Below are 23448 nucleotides of genomic sequence, written 5' to 3'. Positions count from 1 at the left end.
TTTTTTTGGCCACGACCCTGGGACTCAGAACTTTGTAAGTTACTGGTAAAACGCCACCAGATTTTCTAGGTAGGTCAGAGGAAACTCAGGTGGAGTTTTAAGCCTCCATAGATGAGCCAGACATAGCAATGATTTACAATGTCTTTGTTACTGCTATTCAGTGCCCAGCTGCTAGAGATGGCTAAAGGCCAGGAGGGCTCCAGAACATTCTAAGCCTGGTAAATATTTCTGTTGGGAATTCTTTAATCTCACTACAAACTCTGACAAGAGACCACGACCTTAATCTCCCCCGGCATGAGTGGTTAGTCTTGATCTTAGGCCGAATAATGAAATGCCCCCAAATGTGCAAAGTAAATCTTATTAATGTTAATACTACATTATATATACCATGTAGGGGCACCAGAAATCAATTTACCTCAAAACAGGAAAGTTTCCGGTGGTCCGAAGAGAACACCTCAGACATCCTTTTCTACATCAGAAACCAGGAATATGCACGGAAACCCCAAAACGGAAATTAGCATTCACCGAACACCTACAGAGTTCTAGTTCCATTCACACTCGTTAACTCGTTTAATTCCCGCTACCAGGTAGGTGTAATTGTTAACAATTTACATTCCCGATTACACAAGAGATTTGAAAGTCGCTCAAGGTGACACACTGCAGCAACAAGAATCAGGATTTGAATCCGGAGAGGAGTCCTTCCCCAGGCACCTCAGCCCCGGCGCAGAAAACGGTCTGCCGCGGGGAAATTAATGACCCACAGCCACCCTGTGGCTCTGCGCCATAACTGGGAGACAACCTGGTTCTCGTGACTCCGCAGCAGTACTGTTTTCACCCAAGTGCATGACTGCGGGAGTAAAGCGACCACGTGAGCCCTCTCCCTCCCCGGGCTAGGGACAGTGCCTGTCTGGCCAAGGGCAAGTCACAGGTGCGACAACGTGCCTGGACCGGATCCGGAGCCCCAGGGCGCGAGCTCCCCCGCAGCGTCACCAGGATGACCTGAGGGAGGGAACCTGACCAGGTGTGGCCTCCCGATGCAGCAAGTTACAAGTGCGCTGAAGTGTGGCTCGGGGCTCGGACAGCTCCGTAATACTGGGATCGCGAGGAAGGAACTATGACCTCGGTCGCGGCCTCTATCTATAAGCCTCGCTTGACGACCTCCAGGGACCGGGTGAGGGTCCCCAGCGGCCTCCGCCGCTGACTCCAGGCGGTGCCAAGACGCAGAGGCAAGGCCGCAGGGAAGGGGCTGGCCCTCCCCACGTGGACAAGCTCTCCTCTGGGGGCGTGACCACAGCGCCGGGCCGACCTATGAGCGCCGCCGTCTGGCTCATCCGGCCGGGCTGGCGGGGTCTGCGTCATCCCGGGGGTGGGGCTCCTGGCCGGCGCGAGGCGCGGCGGGTCACGCGGGGCGCGGCGCCGGCTATAAGTAGGGGCTAGCGGCGTGCGCTGCCAGAGTGATGGCTGCCGGCGCGCGCTGCGTGCTTTCTCTTCTCCGCTGCTGAGGCGTCAGCGGCTGCTTCCAGGGTCGGTCGCCAGCCCCGCGGAGCCATCCCCAGAGCCTCCGCCCCACGTCGTGTGCTCTTCGATAGAAGGTGCGTGCGTCCGTGGTTCTAGCCCTCCGCCTGGACCTCGCCTCCCGTTTGGCTCCTCGTTTTCTTTGGTGAGTGGAGGCGCCACCTTGGAAAGGCTCTTTCTTCTCCCCGGGGCCCAGTGTGGGCGCGGCGGCACTGGGGTTGGCCGGTTGGGCCGGGGCCGGTGGCGCAGTGGGGTTCTGCTTTCGTCGCTGACCGCTTCCCCATCCCACCCCGCCCCGCCCGCCCGTCTGTTCGTTCGTTCGCTCGTTCGCCTGCCCGCCCGCGGGCCTTTTTGGCGGTCCCCTGGTGGCGCGCGCGCGCGCGGGAACGGCCCTTTTCCGGTTTTCGTGGGGAGGGCGCGCGCGGGCCGGCTGCTCGGGGGCCGGGCCGGGCGCGCGCTGGCGGAGGTGGTCCCCGGCGCCACGTGCCCGACCCGTTCTCTCCGGGTCGGGGGACAGCGGATCGCGGATGGCGGGTCCGGCCGGGGCCCCCTAGTCCCAGTGGGTCGGCGTGGAGTGCGGGACCAGCCCCCAAGGGCCCACTGCTATTGTTATTCCTCTCCCTTCCTCCTTCCAGGATGAACTTGCGTCCTTTCTCTTCTCCGCCATGGAATTCTGCTCCGTGTTCCTAGCCCTCCAGAACCAAAGAAACCCCAGACAACAGATGCCCATACGCAGCGTATAGCAGTAACTCCCCAGCTCGGTTTCTGTGCCGTAGTTTACAGTATTTAATTTTATGTAATATATATTATTTATTATAGCATTTTTGATACCTCATATTCTGTTTACACATCTCGAACACCGCTCAGTAATTCTCTGATTCATTCAAGAACCACTACTCTAGAGAATGGCAACGACCGTGGCTCCGCTCATTACCACTGCTATTGCTGCTACTGCCGCTTCTAGTCCGTCAGTGAACTACCTATGGATGCTCATCCTGGGTTTTATTATTGCGTTCGTCCTGGCATTCTCCGTGGGAGCCAATGATGTAGCAAATTCGTTTGGTACAGCCGTGGGATCAGGTGTAGTGACCCTCAAGCAAGCTTGCATCTTAGCTAGTATCTTTGAGACAGTGGGCTCTGTCCTCCTGGGGGCCAAAGTGAGCGAGACGATCAGGAAGGGCTTAATTGACGTGGAGATGTACAACTCGACCCAGGTGCTGCTGATGGCCGGCTCCGTCAGTGCGATGTTTGGTGAGTTCTCTACCACCACCGCCTCCGCCCCGATTGTCCTCCTGGTGGGTGAGCGAATTCTCATCATGGGTAGTTCCATTCTTGTGTTCTGAAGCTTTTCAGATGGTTACGTTCAGTGACATGCGCTGCGTACATTACTGGAATTCTGCCTTGTGTCTTAATCAGACTTGACGTGTTTTCAGGTTCTGCGGTATGGCAACTAGTGGCTTCTTTCTTGAAGCTGCCCATTTCTGGAACCCATTGCATCGTCGGTGCAACCATTGGTTTCTCCTTGGTGGCAAAGGGGCAGGAAGGTGTCAAGTGGTCTGAACTAATAAAAATTGGTACGTTTCATTCTAAATATCTTTTTATTGTCGTGTTACCACAAGGAGGAGGCGTTTTGTGTGGGAGTAAGTAGATGGTGTCAAGTTGGAGGGATGGATTAAAGTTTTGAAAAAGGAGGACTGAGAGGGAGGAGTGTTTGGGTTTCTGATTTTCATTAGTTGATGTTTCTCTTAATGTGTTCTATTCCAGTGTTGTCTTGGTTCGTCTCTCCTCTGCTTTCTGGTATTATGTCTGGGATTTTATTCTTCCTGGTTCGTGCATTCATCCTCCGTAAGGTAATCTTTCTCCCCCCACCCCCACCCCCCACATGACCTGGAGTAGGTCACATTCAGTGGTATTCAAACCGATAGCATTTTTACAATTGTGATGGGTGTGTAGGAGTGTGACCTTGGAGAGTTAAAAACATTGTTTTGTACCTAACTTCTTTGAAAGAAGAAAGTTTTCAATACCCAAGAAGGCATTTGGAAAGGAGAAATTGAATGAACACTAAGGGGTGCCAAGAAATTGGAGAGATTGAAAGCAGAAAAAAATTAATGTATTTGGCGTGGCTTTGTTTAGCTGTATGCAGGTTACTACTTTAAACCACCATCATAGGCAGACCCACCTTTTTTTTTTTTATTTGAGGATAATTGCTTTACAGTGTCATGTTGGTTTCATCTGTACAACAACTTGAATCAGCCGTAAGTGTTAACATGTATCTCCTCCTCGAGCCTGAATCAGACCTCCCCACCCCCAGGTCATCACAGAGCACTAGCCTAGGGCTCCCTGTGTCACACAGCAGCATCCCACTAGCTGTTTTACACGTGGTAGTTTATGTATGTCAGTGCTACTTTCTCAATTCGTCCCAGCTTCCCCTTCTCCCCCCGCTGTGTCCACAAGCCCATCTGCTGCTCTATCTCAGGCCAGTTTGAACTGTAAGCTTGAGTGCCCCAGGTGGCTTTTTCTTAACTGCCAGTTAAAATGGAATAGTTTGGGTCCCTACCTAATTACCTTTGTAGTGTTGATTATTGAAACCAGTTTATGAACTTCATGGTGGGGACTCATACCTCTCACAGTGACGTGACTTTAATATCTCAGAATAGGTAAAAAGGGACCAAGAAAGGTAAAAATCACAAAAGTCTATTTAGTTGGCAGAAAAATTTCAGATAGCCATTTAATTTCCTGTCCCTTTGAAAATCCCTTTTGAGGGACCCGATAGCATTTCTTTTATCATGAAGTCTGATGCTGGCTCCAAAATAAATGTAGACAACAAGGGATGTTATTGGACTGAACAAACTTGTCCTTTTTCTGAGGTGAATGACTTTAATAGTCTATTGTAAGTTCTTAAATTCTTCTAAACTGAAGAAATCTGAGTGAAAGGAGACAGGTAGCTTAATCTCAAGTGGTAAGAATGTACTGAGCCATTTGTTTGGTCTAGTTCTAAGCTTCTCTTGGGAGGATTTGTACTTTCTATGGAAATTCTATGATTGGTATAAAGTGACTCACTAATCTGTTTACCATGGCCTGAGTCTGGCAAAAGATAGCAATGTAATACTTTGAAAACTTGAAACCTCTATAGCTTGGTATAATTTGAGAGTAAAAATTGTCTTATTAAGGAAGCAGGTAATGATTTGCACCTACCCTCCCACTCCCCACTTCTGTAGAATATAATAGGATGCTTCAGTTTGAGGGCAACTTAGCCAGGGATCAGAACGCAGGAGAATTAATAGAACCCCCTGTTAGGAATTCCTGCTCATAAAAGTTTTTTTTCCATAGTTTTATTTATCTTTGGCTGTGCTGGGTCTTTGCAGGTGTGAGGGCCTTTCTCCAGTTGCAGTGTGAGGGCCCCTCTTTGCCATGGCCTCTCCCACTGGGGCTCCTGGGCTCTAGAGCACAAACTCAGTTGTGGTGCACAGGCCCAGTTGCTCCCTCTGGCACGTGGGATCTTCCCAGACCAGGGATCGAACCCATGTCTCCTTCATTGGCACCCCACTGGGCCACCAGGGAAGGCTTTGCACATAAAGGTTTTACACTGGGGTCTGATTCTTTTGATTCTGCTGAGGCTTTGTGTGTCTCAAACCAAAATAGATTTCTTTTCTGGAGTAGGAATGGTCATGCTCTCAGGTGCAGAGTGGGATTTTCAGCTGCTCATACCTCTCATTTGGGGAACACATGCCAGGTATTTTTACCCTCAGTACTTGAGAGCTTAAGTTAGCTATATTAACTTGTAAACTATATATTCCTCATGGGGTATGAGGATGAACATGATCAAGAATGACTGGAATTGCATTTAAAACTACTCAGGATGAACTTGGAGAATCGACACTGGCACAACCTCCCCCTCCCCAGGGGCAGGCACATGCCCTTGTTTCTAATCTACCAATAAGAGATAGATTTTTAGGTGATAAGACTGACTATTTCTGGTTACTGTTAGACTTAAAACATCTCAAGAAAACATCTTTAGAATGGTCCTGGCTGTTAAAATCTAAATATTTGACCATTAAGATACTTTTCAACTAAGAATTCTGTTTCGGAAATTAATAACATTAAAAGGGCTTTTAGACATTTTCAGTCTTCTGAATGTTCTGAGGGTGTTGGTTAGCCTTGTAGGGAAGAGCAGAGTGAAAGTTAAGGACTGGGACAATAAACAAGGGATAGAGTAAAGAAGCCTTCCTGTTGAGTGTTTAAATTCCAGTCAAAGAAAATGGGTCTTTCAATGTTCCTCCTGTCAGAAATCATGTTAAATCTATCTAGGGCATCTTTTCAGACATGTCCAGTGTATAAAAAAAGAACTGTCCTGGTTGAAAATGAGTTGGGAAGACCACCCCCACTTCCTTTCCCACCCCATATAGCTAGGTGATGAGATGTTTACTTTGAGGTAAAGTTTTAAGTGTGTGTTTAGATGAGTCAGATGTTGGTAAACATTCTCATAAAACAGCCCTGGTTACCTCAGGGGAGTGGTTGAGTGGAGTTTGGAGGTAGCAGAAGGGAGGAAGAGAAGCCCCTACATAATGTCTGGAACCCTCATGGATTTTGATGTGGGTGTGGAGCAGGGGGAGTCTTAAGTTCCTTGGAGAATTTCTTAAAACCATAGATTATTCTTGAAAAAGGTATACACAGCTCAGGTTCATATCCTTACTACCCTGGGGGTGGGACCCACATTGAGTGGCTCAGGGGTGCTTAGGTTTTATTGGCTCTTTTTATTTTGTCAGTTTCCTTATCTGTAGCATTCTTTTAGACTGCAGATTGTCGAGCTGATGCTCAGGTGGTTTTCATCAGGGCCCATCATCTCTGCTGATTGGGAATCGCACCTCTGCTTTCTGGTTCCTTAATTTTAAGCCATTAACTCAGTCTTCCCATGTATTATTGATGAGTCTTTTCCTTGTCTCTACCTCTCCCAAGATTTTCCATTGGATCTAACATAGCATTAAACCTTTAGGCTGACAAGATCTTTGAGGTTTAGCCTTCCCATGTGTTAAGAAGTGCTCTTTTTTTTCCTTAGAATTTATTTTTGGCTATGTTGGGTCTCCGTTGCTGTGCGTGAACCTCTCATTGGGGGTGACTTCTTGTTGCAGGGCACCGGGTCTAGGCACTTGGACATGGGCTTAGTAGTTGTTGCTTCCAGGCTCTAGAGCACAGGCTTAGTAGTTGTGGTACACATACTTACTTGCTCCTAGGCCTGTGGGATCTTCTAGGAACCAGGGATTGAACCCGTGTCCCTTGTATTGACAGCTAGATTCTTAACTGCGCCACCAGGGATTTGCTGATGGCTCAGCGAGTGAAGAATCTGCCTGCAGTGCAGGAGATGCAGGTTCAGCCCCTGGGTTGGGAAGATCCCCTGGAGGAGGAAATGGCAACTCACTCCAGTATTTTTGCCTGAAAAATCCAGTGGACAGAGGAGCCCGGCAGGTTACAGTCCATGGGGTTGCAAAGAGGTGCCGCCAGGGAAGCCCTGTGCTCTTGTTTCCAGTCACACCGGCCTCCTTGCTGTTCCTCAAGATAATTCAAGCATTTGCTTCAGGGTCTCTGTATTTGCTGATGTCTCTGGGACATTCTGCCTTCCAGATAGCTTATTCTCTAGCTCCTGTTTCTCCACTTGGGTGTGTACCTGGCTACATGGCTTTATGGCTTGTTGACGTAATACATCTGTGTCTTGGCTCCAATAACAGTCTTTGGACTACCCCCTCCCCGAAAATTAAAAGTGTGCTCCTCCTTCCATCTCCTTCCCCTTCTTTTTCTTCAGAGCATCATCTTGTGTTAGAATGTCAACGTCAGCTCTGTGAGAGCAGAGACTTTCATCTCATTCACTCCCATATTTTCGTGCCTGAATTGGTGCTTGGCACACAGTCTGAATGAGATGACCTCGTATATGATTGATTTTTATCTTAGCACTTTGGTAAATCATTAGTTGTGGCTTATTTATCAAATGTCTAGATAAGATGGTTGTCGCTAGTATATTCTACATGTTTTATATTTGAGAAGTCATTGCAGGTATAAAGTCAGGTAAGAGATGTTGTAATAACTCAGTCTGTTTTTTGACCTCTCACAAATGTAGAATACATCTTCAGGTGTGTGCTCAGAGTTTTATCTGGACATAAGGTACCTTAGAGCCTTGGTCCCCACCCCCCTGTTACGAACTGGGCCACACATGAGGTGAGCGGTTGTCTTCCATGAAACCCATCCCTGGTGCCACAAAGGTTGGGGACCACTGCCTTAGAGGACTGGGGGTTGAAACTGACCGTCCAGGACATCACTAGTCATCCGTAATAGGTAGCCTTGTTAATGTGATCAGTTGCTCAGTCCTGTCCAACTCTTTTCGACCCCATGGACTGTAGCCCACCAGGTTCCTCTGTCCATGGGGTTTTTAGGCAAGAGTACTGGAGTGGGTTGCCATCCCCTTCTTCAGGGGAGAATAATAGCAACAAGAAAAACCCTGACCAACCCCCCAAACATAAAATCAAACACAAATTCAGATAGATGTAGATCAGCCTTGGTAGGGGGACTTCCAGGAGCAATGTAGGAAAAGACCATTTGTCCTCAGACTACCATGGAGAGAGTTACTGGCTGGTACTGTAATTCCTGGAGCTGCCCTTTGATAAGGTTCTGTGGAAATGGGTTAACTTTTTACAGCTTTTAAGGTCTTGATCTTTATGATAATGATCATTTTACAGGCAGATCCAGTTCCTAATGGGTTGCGAGCTTTGCCAGTGTTCTATGCCTGCACGATTGGAATCAACCTCTTTTCCATCATGTACACTGGAGCACCATGTAAGTACACATCAGAATATTTAAATGTGAATTTAAAGTTGTTTCTAAAACTTGCATTAAATGCCCAATTTACCCCTTTTTGCTTTACAGGGCTGAAATCTACTAGAAGGTGACTGGCCTGCGCCCATTTCAGAAGGCTGCAGGCTAGTGTACGCTGAGTTTAACCTAGATAGTTTTTCAACCAAAGAGACCTGCTCAGATTCTAAATCACTACAGACCTTTACTCTTTAGTCTTCACAGGATCCACCGATAATTTGATCTTATCCCTCCCTCTCTCCTACCTGTGCTAAAAATACCTGGAATTGATGTTAACCTCAACTTCTGACTGCCGAAGAGTCATTAGTTATATGTTGTCTTCGAAATATCAGTCGTTTATGACTGGTTTGCTGGATATTCTCATTTTTCTCTCCCAGTTGGAGCTGCTTTGTTTTCTAAGTCCTAAATTTACTCCCTGAATCTGCTTGAATAAGAAGAGTTGGGATGTTTAACACCTGCTCTGTGTGTACTTGGAAGAAGAATTGATGCAGCTAAGAGGAAAAATATTTGTGAGAATATAAAGCTTGAAATGTTACCTTTATGTTGGTACAAAGGCAAAGCACGGATTAAATTAGGATGATACATGTTCAATTTAGCCTCTGAAAAAATGGATAACCTGTAACTTGTCAGACAAAGTCTTATGCCTTGATTAGTCAGTTTCACTCTTGGGTTCATTTGGTTGTATGGCCTCTGACTCATTGGCTCAGACTGTTGTGACTGTTGGGAGAAAGACATTGTGCATTGCTGCTAGGACAGAGTGTGCTTATAGAGACGAAGTTTGGGGAAAAGATAACTGGAATGGTATCTTGAAGCTACTTATCCTTATTCTGTGTGCTCACAATTGCAAATACTCTTTTTTAAAAATGCTCATTATGGCCCACTAAGTTGATTTCATATCTGACTAATGGAGTGTAACTTGCTTCATAAATCTCACTGAAGTAATAAGTCACTGACCAAAAATGGAGTGAGTGAAGTATTTTTTCTTTTAACTTTTTAAAATATTTATTATTAATTGAAGGATAACTGCTTTACAAAGTTGGTTTGATTTAGTGAAGTATTTTTTTTTTTTAGTGAAGTATTTTTAACCTTGTCTCTATTCTTGGAATAATCAGGAAAGAAATTGGACAACTTTATGAGACTATTGATCTTATTAGGGGTTACCAGACTCCTTAACAAATAATAGAGGCAAAGAAAAGCTTGCATGCTGCATTTCCAATCTGCTTTAATTTGGGCTCTTCATGTCAAACTAAATTCTCCATGAGGCTCTAAGCACTCATGTTGCATGTGGTAGCAGCACAGCTTATAGTTCAATGAAATTAGAAACTCAAGTTTTCAATCATTCTTTGAAAAGGGAACATGGATATTTTTTTGTCTTGTCCTTTGGTGGATCATTTACAAGAAAAACCAGTCTCATTTCCAGTTTTTGACTTGGAACGTAGACAAATTTAAATTGTGATAGATTGATTAATTTTCATGTATATTTTAGTTTGTGTGACTAATTGCATAATTCAGATTGATAACAGTTAAAATGGAAAGGTTGTGTCACTACAGAACTTTAGTTTTGAAGGGGCCTCCATTTATATCTGATTTTTAAATATGAATTACTTTGAGGGAAAATAGTTTCCATTTTATAAGTAATACCTAATAAGCAAAAGAGTCACAAGTACCTAAGATATTCTTGTATAAACCACAGATCATTATAGCATCTTTTTAGGCTTAAATAGTGATCTCTGGTGCTTTACCCTTATCATTAATATAGGCTAGTGGCTTGGAGCCTGTTGGCACTTGTGATAACCAGGTGACTAGTTAATGATCTCTGAGCCATGTGAGAAGTAGGCAAAAGTCTGATTAAATGTGACTTTTTAGTGTGATTACTACCCTACTGTTTTCCTTTTGTGTAAGACAGCCCTTTGAACCTTTCTTATCTTTTGATAGATAATGTCCAAGTTTTCTGTATCTTAGTTTGATAAAGCATCCTAAGAGATAATCTTGCTCTAGATAGTTTACAATGGATGTAATAACTTCCACAGAGAACTAATGATATCAGCATGAGAGAAGTGAAGACTGAGGTACTTGCCTTCTTTAACGTTAAAATCCATGTGCCAACATAACACATGGATTTGGTGTGTGCAGCTATTCCAGCTGGAGGCTGGGCAGTGGAATGCTTCCATTTGCTTCATAGTTGGTTGCAGATCCTCAGTGTTAATGATCCTTTACTCTTCAAAGCAAAGAAAGGAAAAAGCCTAGTATGTGAAGGAGCTTGGGAGATGGGTAGTCTAGCTGGTGTGGGCCAGACGGTTGTGGGTTTCAGATGCTATGGGATTTTTCTCCCAAATTCCTCTAGCCAGGAGCACAGTAAAGCCTGTGGGCCTCAGGCTTGGCAGCAGCAGTGAAGGATGATGGGCTGGCATGGGAACCCCGGAATCCCCAGAGGAGGGTTTACACATTGTTACATGGGGGCTGTTGCCCTGGGGTTTTCAAGATGCACCGTTTTATCTCCTAGTGCTGGGCTTTGACAAACTTCCTCTGTGGGGTACCATCCTCATCTCGGTGGGCTGTGCAGTTTTCTGTGCCCTTATCGTCTGGTTCTTTGTATGTCCAAGGATGAAGAGAAAAATCGAACGTAAGTAACAAATCATAGCAAAAAGATTCTAACTCATGATGTGTTTGCCTTTTTGTTTGTTTGTTTGGCCATCTGTAAAAATCCTCTACTTGGATAGGTTGGTAAAGCCAGAAACATTTAAATGGAAATTTGGGGATATAGGTTTATTGTCCAGAAGATGTTCTTATTAACATAATATGACCTGAGACCTAGTCACGAGGCACATTTGACCTTATTTGGGCTGCCGGACAGGCTAGGCAGTTCATCTACTGTTCCTTTTTTTTTTTAACTGTACCTTGATCACTTGCCAGTGATATGCTAGATAGATACAAAGAAGCTGTAGTCTACATTAATTGAGAGGATGAGGATTCACTGATGAAAAATAAAAGGTATGAGATACCTTCACAGGAAACATTTACCAAAACGACTACCATATATAGCTTAAGTCAGGTTCAAGTATTCAGAACTAGGTTCGTATGTACCTCTGACTTTAGATTTGGTTAATTCTCAGCACTGGAGCGCACATGAAGGGATACAGAGTATTCCAGTAGAATCAAATATGGAATGTTTTGATTGGTATCAGTCTCTATACCTTATATTTCTGTGCTCACTGATTGAGCTCTCTTGAAGTCATGTTTTTCTGCCCTTCTCATCTGTGAATGCTGGGGTGGTGATTTCACTTGTTTCTTGGAAGCAGCGGAGAGCCGCATGGACTGCAGTGGCAGCAGCAGGATGCTGCGTCATACAGCTGGGCTGAGGAGCCTCTGAGAGGCTCTGAGCTCAGTCCTTCAGGCCTTTGTGACCTCGTTTTTCCCTCAGGCTGGGAGGAGACAAATCTTGCTAAGGTTTGATATCCTGGGCTGTTGCCTGACTGGGATGTCTAAATGCCCCCGGGGCATTGGTACGGAAGCAGAAAACATTCCCTCCTCATCATGGGATCAAGCACCATAAGGCACTTCTCTTTGTTTATATAGAGGCAGAAATTCAAGTCACCTTGAGTTGCCTGCATTGAGCTGAGTCATGTTGCTTGAACTCATGAACTGAAATTGCAGGCCATTCCTTTTTTAAAGGAACATGCAAGAACTTCCCTGGTGGTCCAGTGACTAAGACTCCACACTCCCAGCGCAGGAGGCTTGAATTTGATCCCTGGTCAGGGAACCAGATCACCTACTGCAACTCTGGCCCAATGCAGCCAAATTCATTGTTAAATTTTTAAAAAATGCATGAAATTCAGTTACTTTTCAGTTGCCAGTCAACGTCTCCCTACTTGAGTTACTTCCTACTACAGAAGGGATCAGCAGGACGCTCAGAATTTTTTTTTTCATTTGACTGTACTGGGTCTTAGTTATGGCACATGTATCAGGTTCTCTGAGCAAGGTTCGAACCCAGGACCCCTGCATTGGAGGCTCAGAGTCTTAGACACTGGGCCACCAGATTTTACTGTCTGGGCCTTCCCTGAATAAAGTTTACAACCCCTGATACTAGGATGTTCTGCATTTGCATCTCTGGTTCCTTCCTAAATGAGAAATAGGAGATGTGGCAAATAAAGCAGACAGAAAAATTATCCCGAATTTTCACCTAAGTTTACATGTGGCCTTACTTTGAGATGGATTTTTTTTTTTTTTTTTTTGAGGAGGAAAAGGGGAAATGAACAAGTTAGTTTGGTCACAACCAAAGAAAAATATGCTTCTATCCTTCTTTTCTAGGAGAAATCAAGTCTAGTCCTTCGGAAAGCCCCTTAATGGAAAAAAAGAATAGCTTGAAAGAAGACCATGAAGAAACAAAGTTGTCACTCAGTGACATTGAAACAAGGAATCCTGTTTCGGAGGTGGGCTCAGCCACCGTGCCCCTCAGGGCTGTGGTGGAGGAGAGGACAGTCTCATTCAAACTTGGAGACCTGGAAGAAGCTCCCGAGCGAGAGAGGCTTCCCAGTGTGGACCTGAAAGAGGAAACCAGCATCGACGGCTCTATGAACGGTGAGTGGGCTCCTTGGTGGGGACAGGCGGGTTTCCCTGTTGCCTGCACCACTGGGGGGCTCGTTCTTTGGATCGGATGCTCTTGGCATTGAGTGTTGGTACCTTTTGGTCTTGGCAGGTGCTGTGCAGTTGCCAAATGGGAACCTCGTTCAGTTTAGTCAAGCTGTCAGTAACCAGATTAGCTCCAGCGGCCATTACCAGTATCACACCGTGCACAAAGACTCCGGCTTATACAAAGAGCTCCTGCATAAGTTACATCTTGCCAAGGTGGGAGACTGCATGGGAGACTCTGGTGACAAACCCTTGAGGCGCAATAATAGTTACACTTCCTACACCATGGCAATCTGTGGCATGCCTCTGGATTCCTTCCGCGCCAAAGAAGGCGAACAGAAGGGTGAAGAGATGGAGAAGCTGACGTGGCCTAACGCAGACAGCAAGAAGCGAATTCGAATGGACAGCTACACCAGTTACTGTAATGCTGTGTCTGACATTCACTCAGCGTCAGAGATGGACATGAGTGTCAAGGCAGAGATGGGTCTGAGCGACAGGAAAGGGAGCACTAGCTCCCTGGAAGAATGGTGCGACCAGGACAAGCCAGAAGTGTCTCTCCTCTTCCAGTTCCTGCAGATCCTCACGGCCTGCTTCGGGTCCTTTGCCCATGGTGGCAATGACGTCAGGTCAGTCAGTCAGGATTCTTGGCACGCTCCTTCTATTTTTATACTGCATCATCCTTTTATATAAGGCTCGGTTTGTGGGACATTGAATAATGCAGATTGAATGAGATAAGAGCAATTGATGTACAAAACAGGAAGAAAAATTTCTTCAGAGAGATTACAAAGAATGCTTGTTTCCATTTCTGTAGGTGATAAACATATCTTTCACAGAGAAGCCATTTATCAAGATAGGATCTAGTTTTTTGATAAGAGTTACTGCCTCTAAAAAAAAAAAAAGTTACTGCCCCTAGAATGAGTTTGTAGGCTATTAATCCTAGTTCTGTGGTTTGTAAACTATTCATGAAATTCAAATTTGCCTCAGATGGGCCTATAGAAAGACAGGCCACCAAATGTAGGGTGTTCCCTCTGAGAAGAACTCTCACGGTCTCCTGCTGTGTATGTTGGGAGCAGGGGGTTCCATTTGTTTCCCTTGAAAGACAGTTTGCTAATGAAAGCTTTGCTTTAGAAAACTTAGTAAAGCATTTAACAAATAGGATCTTGCCGAGTTGTAGTTTTGCCTGCAAAGTCATCTTTGCTCTTTTTCTTCCAGCAATGCCATTGGTCCTCTGGTTGCTTTGTATCTGGTTTATGACACTGGTGATGTTTCCTCAAAAGTAGCAACACCAATATGGCTTCTGCTCTATGGTGGTGTTGGTATCTGTATTGGTCTCTGGGTGTGGGGAAGGAGAGTCATCCAGACGATGGGGAAGGATCTGACACCCATCACGCCCTCTAGGTAAGTTGGTAAAGCAGGTTCTCAGGCTAATGATCTTGTTCTTAAGATAACATATGAGAAAGATGTGTGAGCTAAGACTTAATGACTGTATATTTGGCTTTTATCTGTGTTTATGGAGCCAATACTGATGTTTACCAAGTTCCTCAAAGTAGAAGTGCAAGCCTTTTAATAGTGGGCTTACAGAAAACCTTAAAACCTTAAACATTGGAAACCAGAAGAGGAATCTCATGGTCTGATTTAAAGCAGATTTCAGAAGTTTAGAACAAACTGAAGATGTCGGGTAGATAGCACTGCAGGATTGTGCGAACTTTTGCTAATTTACCACAATTTAAATTCCATTCTTGACTAGTGATCTATTTGTGTCCACAGCGGCTTCAGTATTGAGCTGGCATCTGCCCTCACTGTAGTAATTGCGTCGAATATTGGTCTTCCCATCAGCACGACACATTGTAAAGTAAGTGATAAAAGGGTACTGTGTCTTTTGAATGGTTTTAGTAGATATGTGGAGAGGTGTTTTTTGTTCTTTATTTCCTTTGATACTTTGGTTTAGAAAGTTTTACACTGTGGGAGTGTTCAAGAGTTCACAAGTGTAGGACAAGTGACTAAGAATGTAAAGACCCATTTTGCAATTCCTTGTGTCTGTTTTATTTAAGCAGATAATATATTTTATTATATCCTCCAAAATGTGAAAGCCCTTTTGAGGTAGCAAGCCTGTGAGGCTTGTTGGTCTGTCGAAGGGCAGTTTATAAAGCAAGCATGCACTCCAAGCCTCTTAGAATTGAAGCACCGAGAAACTTCCTGAATCCTAAGGTTGCTTGATGAGTAATAACTATAGGATATCTATAGAGAAGGAAACAAACTGGCTTTCTTAAGGAAATTTAAGTTGGTTCATCATGGAGCCTTTGAGTCATTTTTCTTCCAGCGAGATATGCAAATGATTTAGTTATTAGGTCTAATAGCAGCCTCCCTCTAGAATCTTTGGGAAACCTAACACTAAAAAAGAATCTGTTACTAAAGCAGTTTTTAATATGAGTGAAAGTATCAGTTGCTCAGTTGTGTCGGACTCTGCAGCCCCGTGGACTGTAGCCTGTCAGGCTCCTCTGTCCATGGGATTCTCCAGGCAAGACTACTAGAGTGGGTAGCCATTCCCTTCTCCAGGGGATCTTCCCAGCCCAGGGATCAAACCTAGGTCTCCCGCTTTGCAGGCAGATTCTTTACCATCTGAGCCACCAGGGAAGCCCTGTTATTAATAGTTCATTAAGTTCCAGCATCTCGGAAAAAGAGAATTTTCTTTTCCTATTCTGTTTTGCCCCAGTTACCACAGATTCAGTGCTTGGATTTTATGCGGCCTTCATCTTGTTCCTAATACAAACCAGTTCTCATGGATCAGTGTGGTAGTCTGGGGCTCCTCACCTGTATAAGGTCACAAGTCTTATTTAGCACAGTACCCTGGCACGTCAGTAACTAGTTCCTTGGTGGTTTCCTCCCACAGGTGGGCTCTGTTGTATCCGTTGGCTGGCTCCGATCCAAAAAGGCTGTCGACTGGCGACTCTTCCGCAACATTTTTATGGCCTGGTTCGTCACGGTCCCCATTTCGGGTGTCATTAGCGCTGCCATCATGGCAGTCTTCAAATACATCATCCTCCCAGCGTTAGGCTGTGTGTGATGGGAATTCGGGTCAATGTTTGGGACCACCTGACACATTTCCTGCTCCTTTGAAGAGTGACTGCAGTGTTACCGAAGACTGACAAAAGAATCTCTTTCGAGTTTGGGAGCTGTGGGAGGGAAGCTCTACTTGTGCTGTAACTGCTTTCGTGCTAAATATGACTTGTCTCAAAATTAGCTATGTAAAATAGCCAGGTTTCCACTGGTTCCTCTTGAGGTCCCTTTTCCCTCTGGGCTGTGAATTCCTGTGTATATTTCTCTACTTTTTATATCAGGCTTCAGTTGCATTATGTTTTAATGTTGTCTCTGAAGATAACGTGATTTCTTTTCTTTTTTTTTTTTTTAAACAACCATCCAGAGCCATTTGACAGAGTGTGCTCTGCTTTGTTGGTTTCACCAGCTTCTGCCCTAACATGCACGGGGACTTAACAAGAAACACCGTAACCCAAGCTTCCCTAGTAGTCTTAGAGAAATAGTCACTTGTACCCTGCCCACCAGTCGGCAGTGGCGGGTTCTCTTGGCATCTGTGGGAACGTCTAATAGGGTCTTAGGAAGTGGTGAAAATTTAGGTTAGTAGTTCCTTCTTTGCAAGCAGTTCATTGACAATTCTTGCTAAGAAGAAGTAGGAAGAAAAATCCTTCTGGCAGTCTTGGGTATTTCTTTAAGATTTCTGACAGTGCAGGATGGATGAATGCTGTGGAATATGAACTTCAGGCAAAGTAAAATGGGCCAGCCTTCCATGTTCATCTGTCTACCTCTTAATAAATAAAAAGCCTACCGTTTTTAGAAAACTTGTCTTTGCTGGTTTTGTTCATACACATCTGTTTGCAGATCAGTTAGCCTCATGCATTCTTAGGAGAATGTAGTATCTTAGCAAGTGAGAACTGCCCCTTAGCAGCAGGCTCCCTTCTCCCTGAAACATTTCTTAAGATCCCAGAATATACATGACATTACTCCACGGGGGCTGTTCTAACAGACTAGGTTTGTTTTTTTTTTTTTTTTAATACTAGCACATCTTGGACATTTCGTTAGCATGTATCTACTTGTTTTTAATAGCCACAAAGTTTACCTGTTCCGATGGATTATCTTATTATCAGATTCTTGTTGAGATTGTTTGTAGCATCGCTGTTAGGAAGAAGGCTAAAATGAGGGTTGTGTGTAGCTTAGCTACATTAAAAAATTCTCTGTTGGGAGAGTTCCCTGGTTGTTCAGGGAGGCACACGTGCTTCCAGCCTGATGGGCGGCCAGGGGAGGAGGGTATGTGCATAGATGTGATCCCTGGCCGTGGAAGTAAGATCCCACATGCTGTTGCAGTGTGGCCAAACAAAGAACCCTTAAATTCCCAGTGTTCGGATTTTTCAATCTTGACACATTATCTCTCTTTATACTTGATCAGAATGGTTAAGCAAAAGTACATGGCTTAAAAAAGTTAACAAAACTAGGTTGATATGTCCTGTCCTCAGAGTTTTAGTTGTTTTTTTGGAAGCCAGACAGTAACAAGAATAAGGCTATGCCTACCTGGCCTGTGCCTGAGAAGTTAGATATGTGGTTAAGTACTTACCATGAAGTCACTTAGTAAATGCTCATCACTGCATGTCAGGCCTTGCACTAAGCATTCCATTCTCAAGACCTCTTGCAGTAGGTTTTATAATTGTTTTACAGATCATGGAACTGGTCTAGAGAACTTCTGTATCTGAACCAATACTAAGTTAACAGAATGGAGAGTCCCGGGCCAACTGAAAGTACCCATGTAACTTCACTTGAGGAAGGAGATGGGAACTTTGGTAGTAAGGGGAACCTAGCATTAAGCTCAGAATTGAGGGTTCTGCAGGAGGCCCTCTTGAATTTTGGTTCTGGCTTCCTCTCCTGATACTGTCCTCAGAAACCCAGAAAATATGTTTTTAATAACATTAAATGGAGAATAGTAACCCTCCCCAAGATTTTTTCCTTGGCCCAGATGGGGCAGCTGAGGAAGCTCTTGAACCAAGAACAAAAGAAGAGCAGCTAGGTCTGGGGAAGAGGAACCCCAACAGCCAATAAGAGGTCAGAGGGGATCTGTATTTCCATATAAAGCAATACGTGGGACTTCCCTTATGGTCCAGTGGTTAACAACATGTCGCCTTCCAATGCAGGGGACGTGGATTTGATCCCCTGGTCAGGGTACTAAGTCCCTACATGCTTCAAAGCAACTTAGCCCATGTTCTGCAACAAAGACCCAGGGCAGCCAAAATTAAAATAACTTCTCTGGGCCAGGGACACAGGCTAGTGTGAACTCAGACCTAAAAGTTGCTTTTCTTTTTTTTTTTTTTACCCTCCCTTCAATAAGCTTATTTTCATCAAGGTTACATGTATCCATGATAAAGTAGCCAAGTGATTGAACAAGGCTTGTCAAGTACAGGAGTCTCCCTCCGTCTCCCCCTTTCCAGAGGCAACCACTTTTAGTATTTGTATTACTACTTGGCTCTCTCAGTTTGGGGCCCTTGACACCCCATAGTGTTTCAGTCTTCAGCTGTTATACACAGACCCTAACCTCCCTCCTTTGCTGTTTAATTATTAAGACCTAATTGGTCTTAATTTGGGGAAGGTCAAAATTTGTATTTGAGAGTATTTGAAAAATATCACTGAGCTGCTGAGTCATAGTGCATCTATTGTGATCATTGTGTTTTCCCTAGAATAAGCTCCCCTCCCTTTTATTAAGTGCTGGTCATCAGTCATTCCAGAACTTTCCACTGGTTAATTTCCTTTTAGGACTATGAGAAGCAACAGGGAAGCTCCCAGTATTTTAAGATAGCCTCACTCAGAGCTTGAGATCTGTTCCAGTCTAGAGACAAAAGTTTCAGGTCTGCATCCTAAAATTCCCCTCTACTATTCTGGGGATTTCTTTTATCTCCTTTGTTGGATTTCCTAGAGCCAATGTTTGTTTTCTTTTTATAATTATTTTTTTAAAAGCTACTTTATTTTTTTGTCTGTGATGGGTCTTCATTGCTGTACTTGGACTTTCTCTGTCTGCGGTGAGTGGAGGCTACTCTCCCGTTGCAGTGCCCAGGCTTCTCATTGTGGTGGCTTCTCTTGTTGCAGAGCATGGGCTCTGGAGCGCAGTCTCAGTAGTTGTCACACAGGGTTGCTCCAGGGCATGTGGACTCTTCCTGGACCAGGGATTGAACCAGTGTCCCTTGCCTAGCAAGGTGGATTAATTTTTTTTTTAATTTATTTTTATTAGTTGGAGGCTAATTACTTTACAATATTGTAGTGGTTTTTGCCATACATTGACATGAATCAGCCATGGATTTACATGTATTCCCCATCCCGATCCCCCCTCCCGCCTCTTTCCCCATCCTATCCCTCTGGGTCATCCCAGTGCACCAGCCCTGAGCACTTGTCTCATTCATCCAACCTGGGCTGGTGATCTGTTTCACCCTTGATAGTATACTTGTTTCAATGTTATTCTCTCAGAACATCCCACCCTCAAATGAAGTAAGCCAGAAAGATAAAGACCAATACAGTATACTAATGCATATATATGCAAGGTGGATTCTTAAAACACTGGACCACCAGGAAAGCCCCCAAGAGCCCATGTTTTTATTTGGTTTATTCCCTTGTTTGCGGGGAGAACACCATACAGCAGCTTCCTGAAAAAGAATCTCGAGGAGTAAAGGCCTAACTGCTCAGAGTTCTGGAGAAGGCAATGGCACCCCACTCCAGTACTCTTGCCTGGAAAATCCCATGGACGGAGGAGCCTGGTAGGCTGCAGTCCATGGGGTTGCTAAGAGTTGGACTCGACTGAGTGACTTCACTTTCACTTTTCACTTTCATGCATTGGAGAAGGAAATGGCAACCCACTCCAGTGTTCCTGCCTGGAGAATCCCAGCGACGGGGGAGCCTGGTGGACTGCCGTCTATGGGGTCGCATAGAGTCAGACACAACTGAAGCCACTTAGCGGCAGCAGCTCAGAGTTCTGGGGCTCAGTGGGGGAGCGGTCATTATGTATTTTAGTATTCCTATTTTTAGTCTTCCTGTACCTTGCTTTTTTGCAACACTCCAAATGCATACATCCATTACCATGGTTTTCAGGTAAATGACACCAGTTCCCCCGGTAACACGGTTGGTTCAGATTTCAGTGCATGGCGTATTAACTGAGTAATTGCATACAGTGCAAACTTTAATTCGAGCTCTTTTGTCCACAAATCTCATTTATAAAGGAGCAGATGCACACTGACCCGATGAATGACCTCTTGGGTCGCTTTTTTCAAAGTCTTTTTGGTGTCTGGTTGCTGTGCAACATTTATTCAGTTCACTCACAGACAACAGAGCTTTTTAGTAGTGATCCCCGCAGTAGAGAAATGCTCTAGGCTTTTTAGCACTGCCATTGGCTTATGTTCCAGATTCTTCTGGGGGCTTGAGTGAAAGTGCGAAATTGCCTTTGACCATCAAACACAGATTTCATTGATCCAGCCAATGGACCAAGAGGTTATTTCATCTTTTAACAGATTTGGACAGACTATAGGTGCTACATCTGGAGATTTTGTGATTGCTTCAGCCAAAGTTTGGAAGCTATTGAAAGCTTCATGGCAGAAAGAAGCAGTAATTTGTAGTGTGGCAGAAACTTACTACACCACAAATAACTTTGCAGGATTCAAAGTGGACATGAATTGAGTTTATCTGAATGTGGGAGGGTTGACACTGCTACTGTTTGGGAGATTCTAGATAGGCAGTCAGAGGCACTTAGTGAAGGTGAGCTTGTCAGCATAAATGAGGAAGGTGGTGGTGATGAAAAAGATGCAGACATCGCAGAGGAAGTGATTCTGGCCTGGCCTCACATGTAGGGACTTCCCAGAGCTATTTCTCAACAGTGAAGAGTAGGTAAGACTTCCCTGGTGGTCCAGTGGTTGAGTTTGCCTGCCAATGCAGGGGACATGGGTTTGATCCCTGCTCCGGGAATATCCCACATATGCAACTAAGCAACTAAACCTGCAACTACTGAGCCCATGAGCTGAAACAAAAGAAACCACTGCACTGAGAAGCCCATGCATGGTAACTAGAGAATAGTCCCCACTGGCTGCAGCTAGAGAAAAACCCTCGCAGCAATGAAGACCCAGTCAGGACAGCCAAGAATTAAATCAAAAACAAACTTTAGGGCTCCCCTGCTGGCTCAGTAGTAAGAATCCACCTGCCAGTGCTGAAGACACGGGTTTGATCCCTGGGTCGGGAGGATCCCACATGCCACAGAGCAGCTAAGCCCGTGTGCTGCAGCTACTGAGCCCTTTGTGCTACAACTTCTGGAGCCAGCGGGCCCTAGAGCCCATGCTCAGCTGCAAGAGAAGCCTGAGCAGCAACGAAGACCCAGCACCACCAAAAGTAAATAAATAAAATTTTTAAAAAAGTTAAATTGTTGGAAGCTGATCCTCACTTTAATTTTTTGCTGATAAAATTTCAGTTCAGTTCAGTTCAGTTCAGTCAGTCGTGTCCGACTCTTTGCAACCCCATGAACTGCAGCATGCCAGGCCTCCCTGTCCATCAGCAACTCCCGAGTCCACCCAAACCTATGTCCATTGAGTCAGTGATGCCATCCAACCATCTCATCCTCTGTCGTCCCCTTCTCCTCCTGCCCTCAATCTTTCCCAGCATCAGGGTTTTTTCAAATGAGTCAGCTCTTCCTATCAGGTGGCCAAAGTATTGGAGTTTCAGCTTCAACATCAGTCCTTCCAATGAACACCCAGGACTGATCTTTAGGATGGACTCGTTGGATCTCCTTGCAGTCCAAGGGACCCTCAAGAGTCTTCTCCAACACCACAGTTCAAAAGCATCAATTCTTTGGCACTCAGCTTTAGATTTTTTAAAAAAATTGAAATAATATTGTACACAGAAAAGTGTACACAATTGTGTAACTGCTGACTTTTGGCACAGTGGATAAATCCATGAAACCAGCAACCAGAACAGGAAATGAACAATATCATTGACAGATAAACAGGTCAATGTCGAGTCACCTGGTTAAACTACAATATAGTAACTGAGAGCTAGATAAATGTTACACAATCATGTTTACTCGAAAGTTGCCATCACCTTTGCAAGCTGGGCTCAGCTCTAGGTAGGCTAAGCTAGAGTTTGCAACAGTTCGTTTCCTGACTGGCAGGAAGTAAAAGGATTTGTTTTCAACCTCACCCTTTCACCTTCAAGCAGCATCAAGGTGCTTAGAGACCAAAGGTGACAAATTTAAGACACTCACCCATTAAACACTGGGTCGTGGTGTTTCACCTACAACCTAGTGGTATTAGCTGTCTGGTACATTAAACCCTTTCTCCACTGTGTTTGTGCAGTAGGTATGATTTGCAGATATCTTGATTGTCAATGGTTTTCTCTTGCCTCACACAAAATTCTTGGGTAGAGCTCCAAAATTTCAAAAAAGTTACAGAACTCATAACCCATGTTGTGAAAATTGCTTTTCTCTCTTTTTTAAAAAAATTAACAGCCAAATAAATAATGAGCAGAATCTTAGCTGTGGCATGCAGCATTTTTATTTTTATTTATTTGGCTAGCCAGGTCTTAGTTGCAGCTTGCAAACTCTTAGTTGTGGCATGTAGGATCTCATTCCCTGACTAGGGATTGAACCCCCAGGCCCCCCACACTGGGAGCTTGGAGTCTTAGCCACTGGACCACCAGAGAAGTCCCTGAAAGTTGTTTCTCTTTAACTCTGTTTTCTACCTTTGTCTTTGCCTCTGCTTGAGAGATTTAAATTCTTTAACCATCCATTGTTTCACTGAGACACAGTGAGGAAATCTGAGCAGTGTCTGCTAACTGGAGATGGCTGAAGTGCTGTCTGCTTTTGTGACAGATGAAGACTTCATTAGTAGCTTTTTTAAATACTAAAATAAAACACTGGACTTCCCTGGTGGTGCAACGAATAACAATCCACCTGCCAATGCAGGGGTCATGGATTCACTCCCTGATCCGGGAAGATTCCACGTGCCACGGAGCAACAAAGGCCCAGGTGCCACAACTGCTGAGCCTGTGCTCTAGAGCCAGGTTGCTGAAACTACGGAGCCTGAGGGCTGCAACTACTGAACCCTTGGGCCTCCAGCCTGTGCTCTGTAAGAAGAGAAGCCACTGGAACAAGAAGCCTGTGCACTTCAATGAGGAGTAGCGCCACCCCTGCCCCCCGCCCCCACGAACTAGAGAAAGCCAGTGTGCAGCAATGAAGACCCAGTTCAGCCAAAAATAAATACATAATAAAAAAGATAAAAATAAAAACAGAGACGCTCACTGGCAGCAATCCTTGCCTTTCTAACGACCAGGCTCTTGTGGAAACCCCTTTTGTTAACGTTCAGAGATGATGCCGGCTTTCATCTCAGCTGAACACACTGTGATGCAGTGCCGACTGCTACTTAG

At 44.8% G+C, this 23448-nt stretch overlaps 1 protein-coding gene across 1 annotated transcript; it reads left to right on the top strand.

Moving 5' to 3' along the window:
• The first annotated feature begins 16 nt into the window (after nucleotides 1–16).
• On the top strand, nucleotides 17–16856 carry SLC20A1 (solute carrier family 20 member 1). Its single transcript, XM_043917866.1, has 11 exons — nucleotides 17–1660; nucleotides 2151–2766; nucleotides 2949–3089; nucleotides 3280–3365; nucleotides 8241–8337; nucleotides 10877–10996; nucleotides 12682–12951; nucleotides 13070–13628; nucleotides 14215–14400; nucleotides 14770–14854; nucleotides 15893–16856. The coding sequence occupies exons 2-11, from the start codon at nucleotides 2421–2423 to the stop codon at nucleotides 16064–16066; spliced, it is 2064 nt and encodes a 687-aa protein (XP_043773801.1). The 5' UTR covers nucleotides 17–1660; nucleotides 2151–2420; the 3' UTR covers nucleotides 16067–16856.
• Nucleotides 16857–23448: the final 6592 nt, after the last annotated feature.

This window comes from Cervus elaphus, chromosome 11, assembly GCF_910594005.1.
Source record: "Cervus elaphus chromosome 11, mCerEla1.1, whole genome shotgun sequence".
Taxonomy (NCBI): Eukaryota; Metazoa; Chordata; class Mammalia; order Artiodactyla; family Cervidae; genus Cervus; species Cervus elaphus.
Note: the sequence above shows the minus strand (reverse complement) of the source record. Positions and strands in the feature narration are given on the sequence as shown.

What these genes read in the sequence shown, in the direction of transcription:
- SLC20A1 (XM_043917866.1), top strand. Translation starts at nt 2,421, where the DNA reads ATGGCAACGACCGTGGCTCCGCTCATTACCACTGCTATTGCTGCTACT. An exon ending in CATCGACGGCTCTATGAACG is followed by an intron (nt 12,952 to 13,069) that starts GTGAGTGGGCTC and finishes TGGTCTTGGCAG; the next exon opens with GTGCTGTGCAGTTGCCAAAT. An exon ending in CATGGTGGCAATGACGTCAG is followed by an intron (nt 13,629 to 14,214) that starts GTCAGTCAGTCA and finishes TTTTTCTTCCAG; the next exon opens with CAATGCCATTGGTCCTCTGG.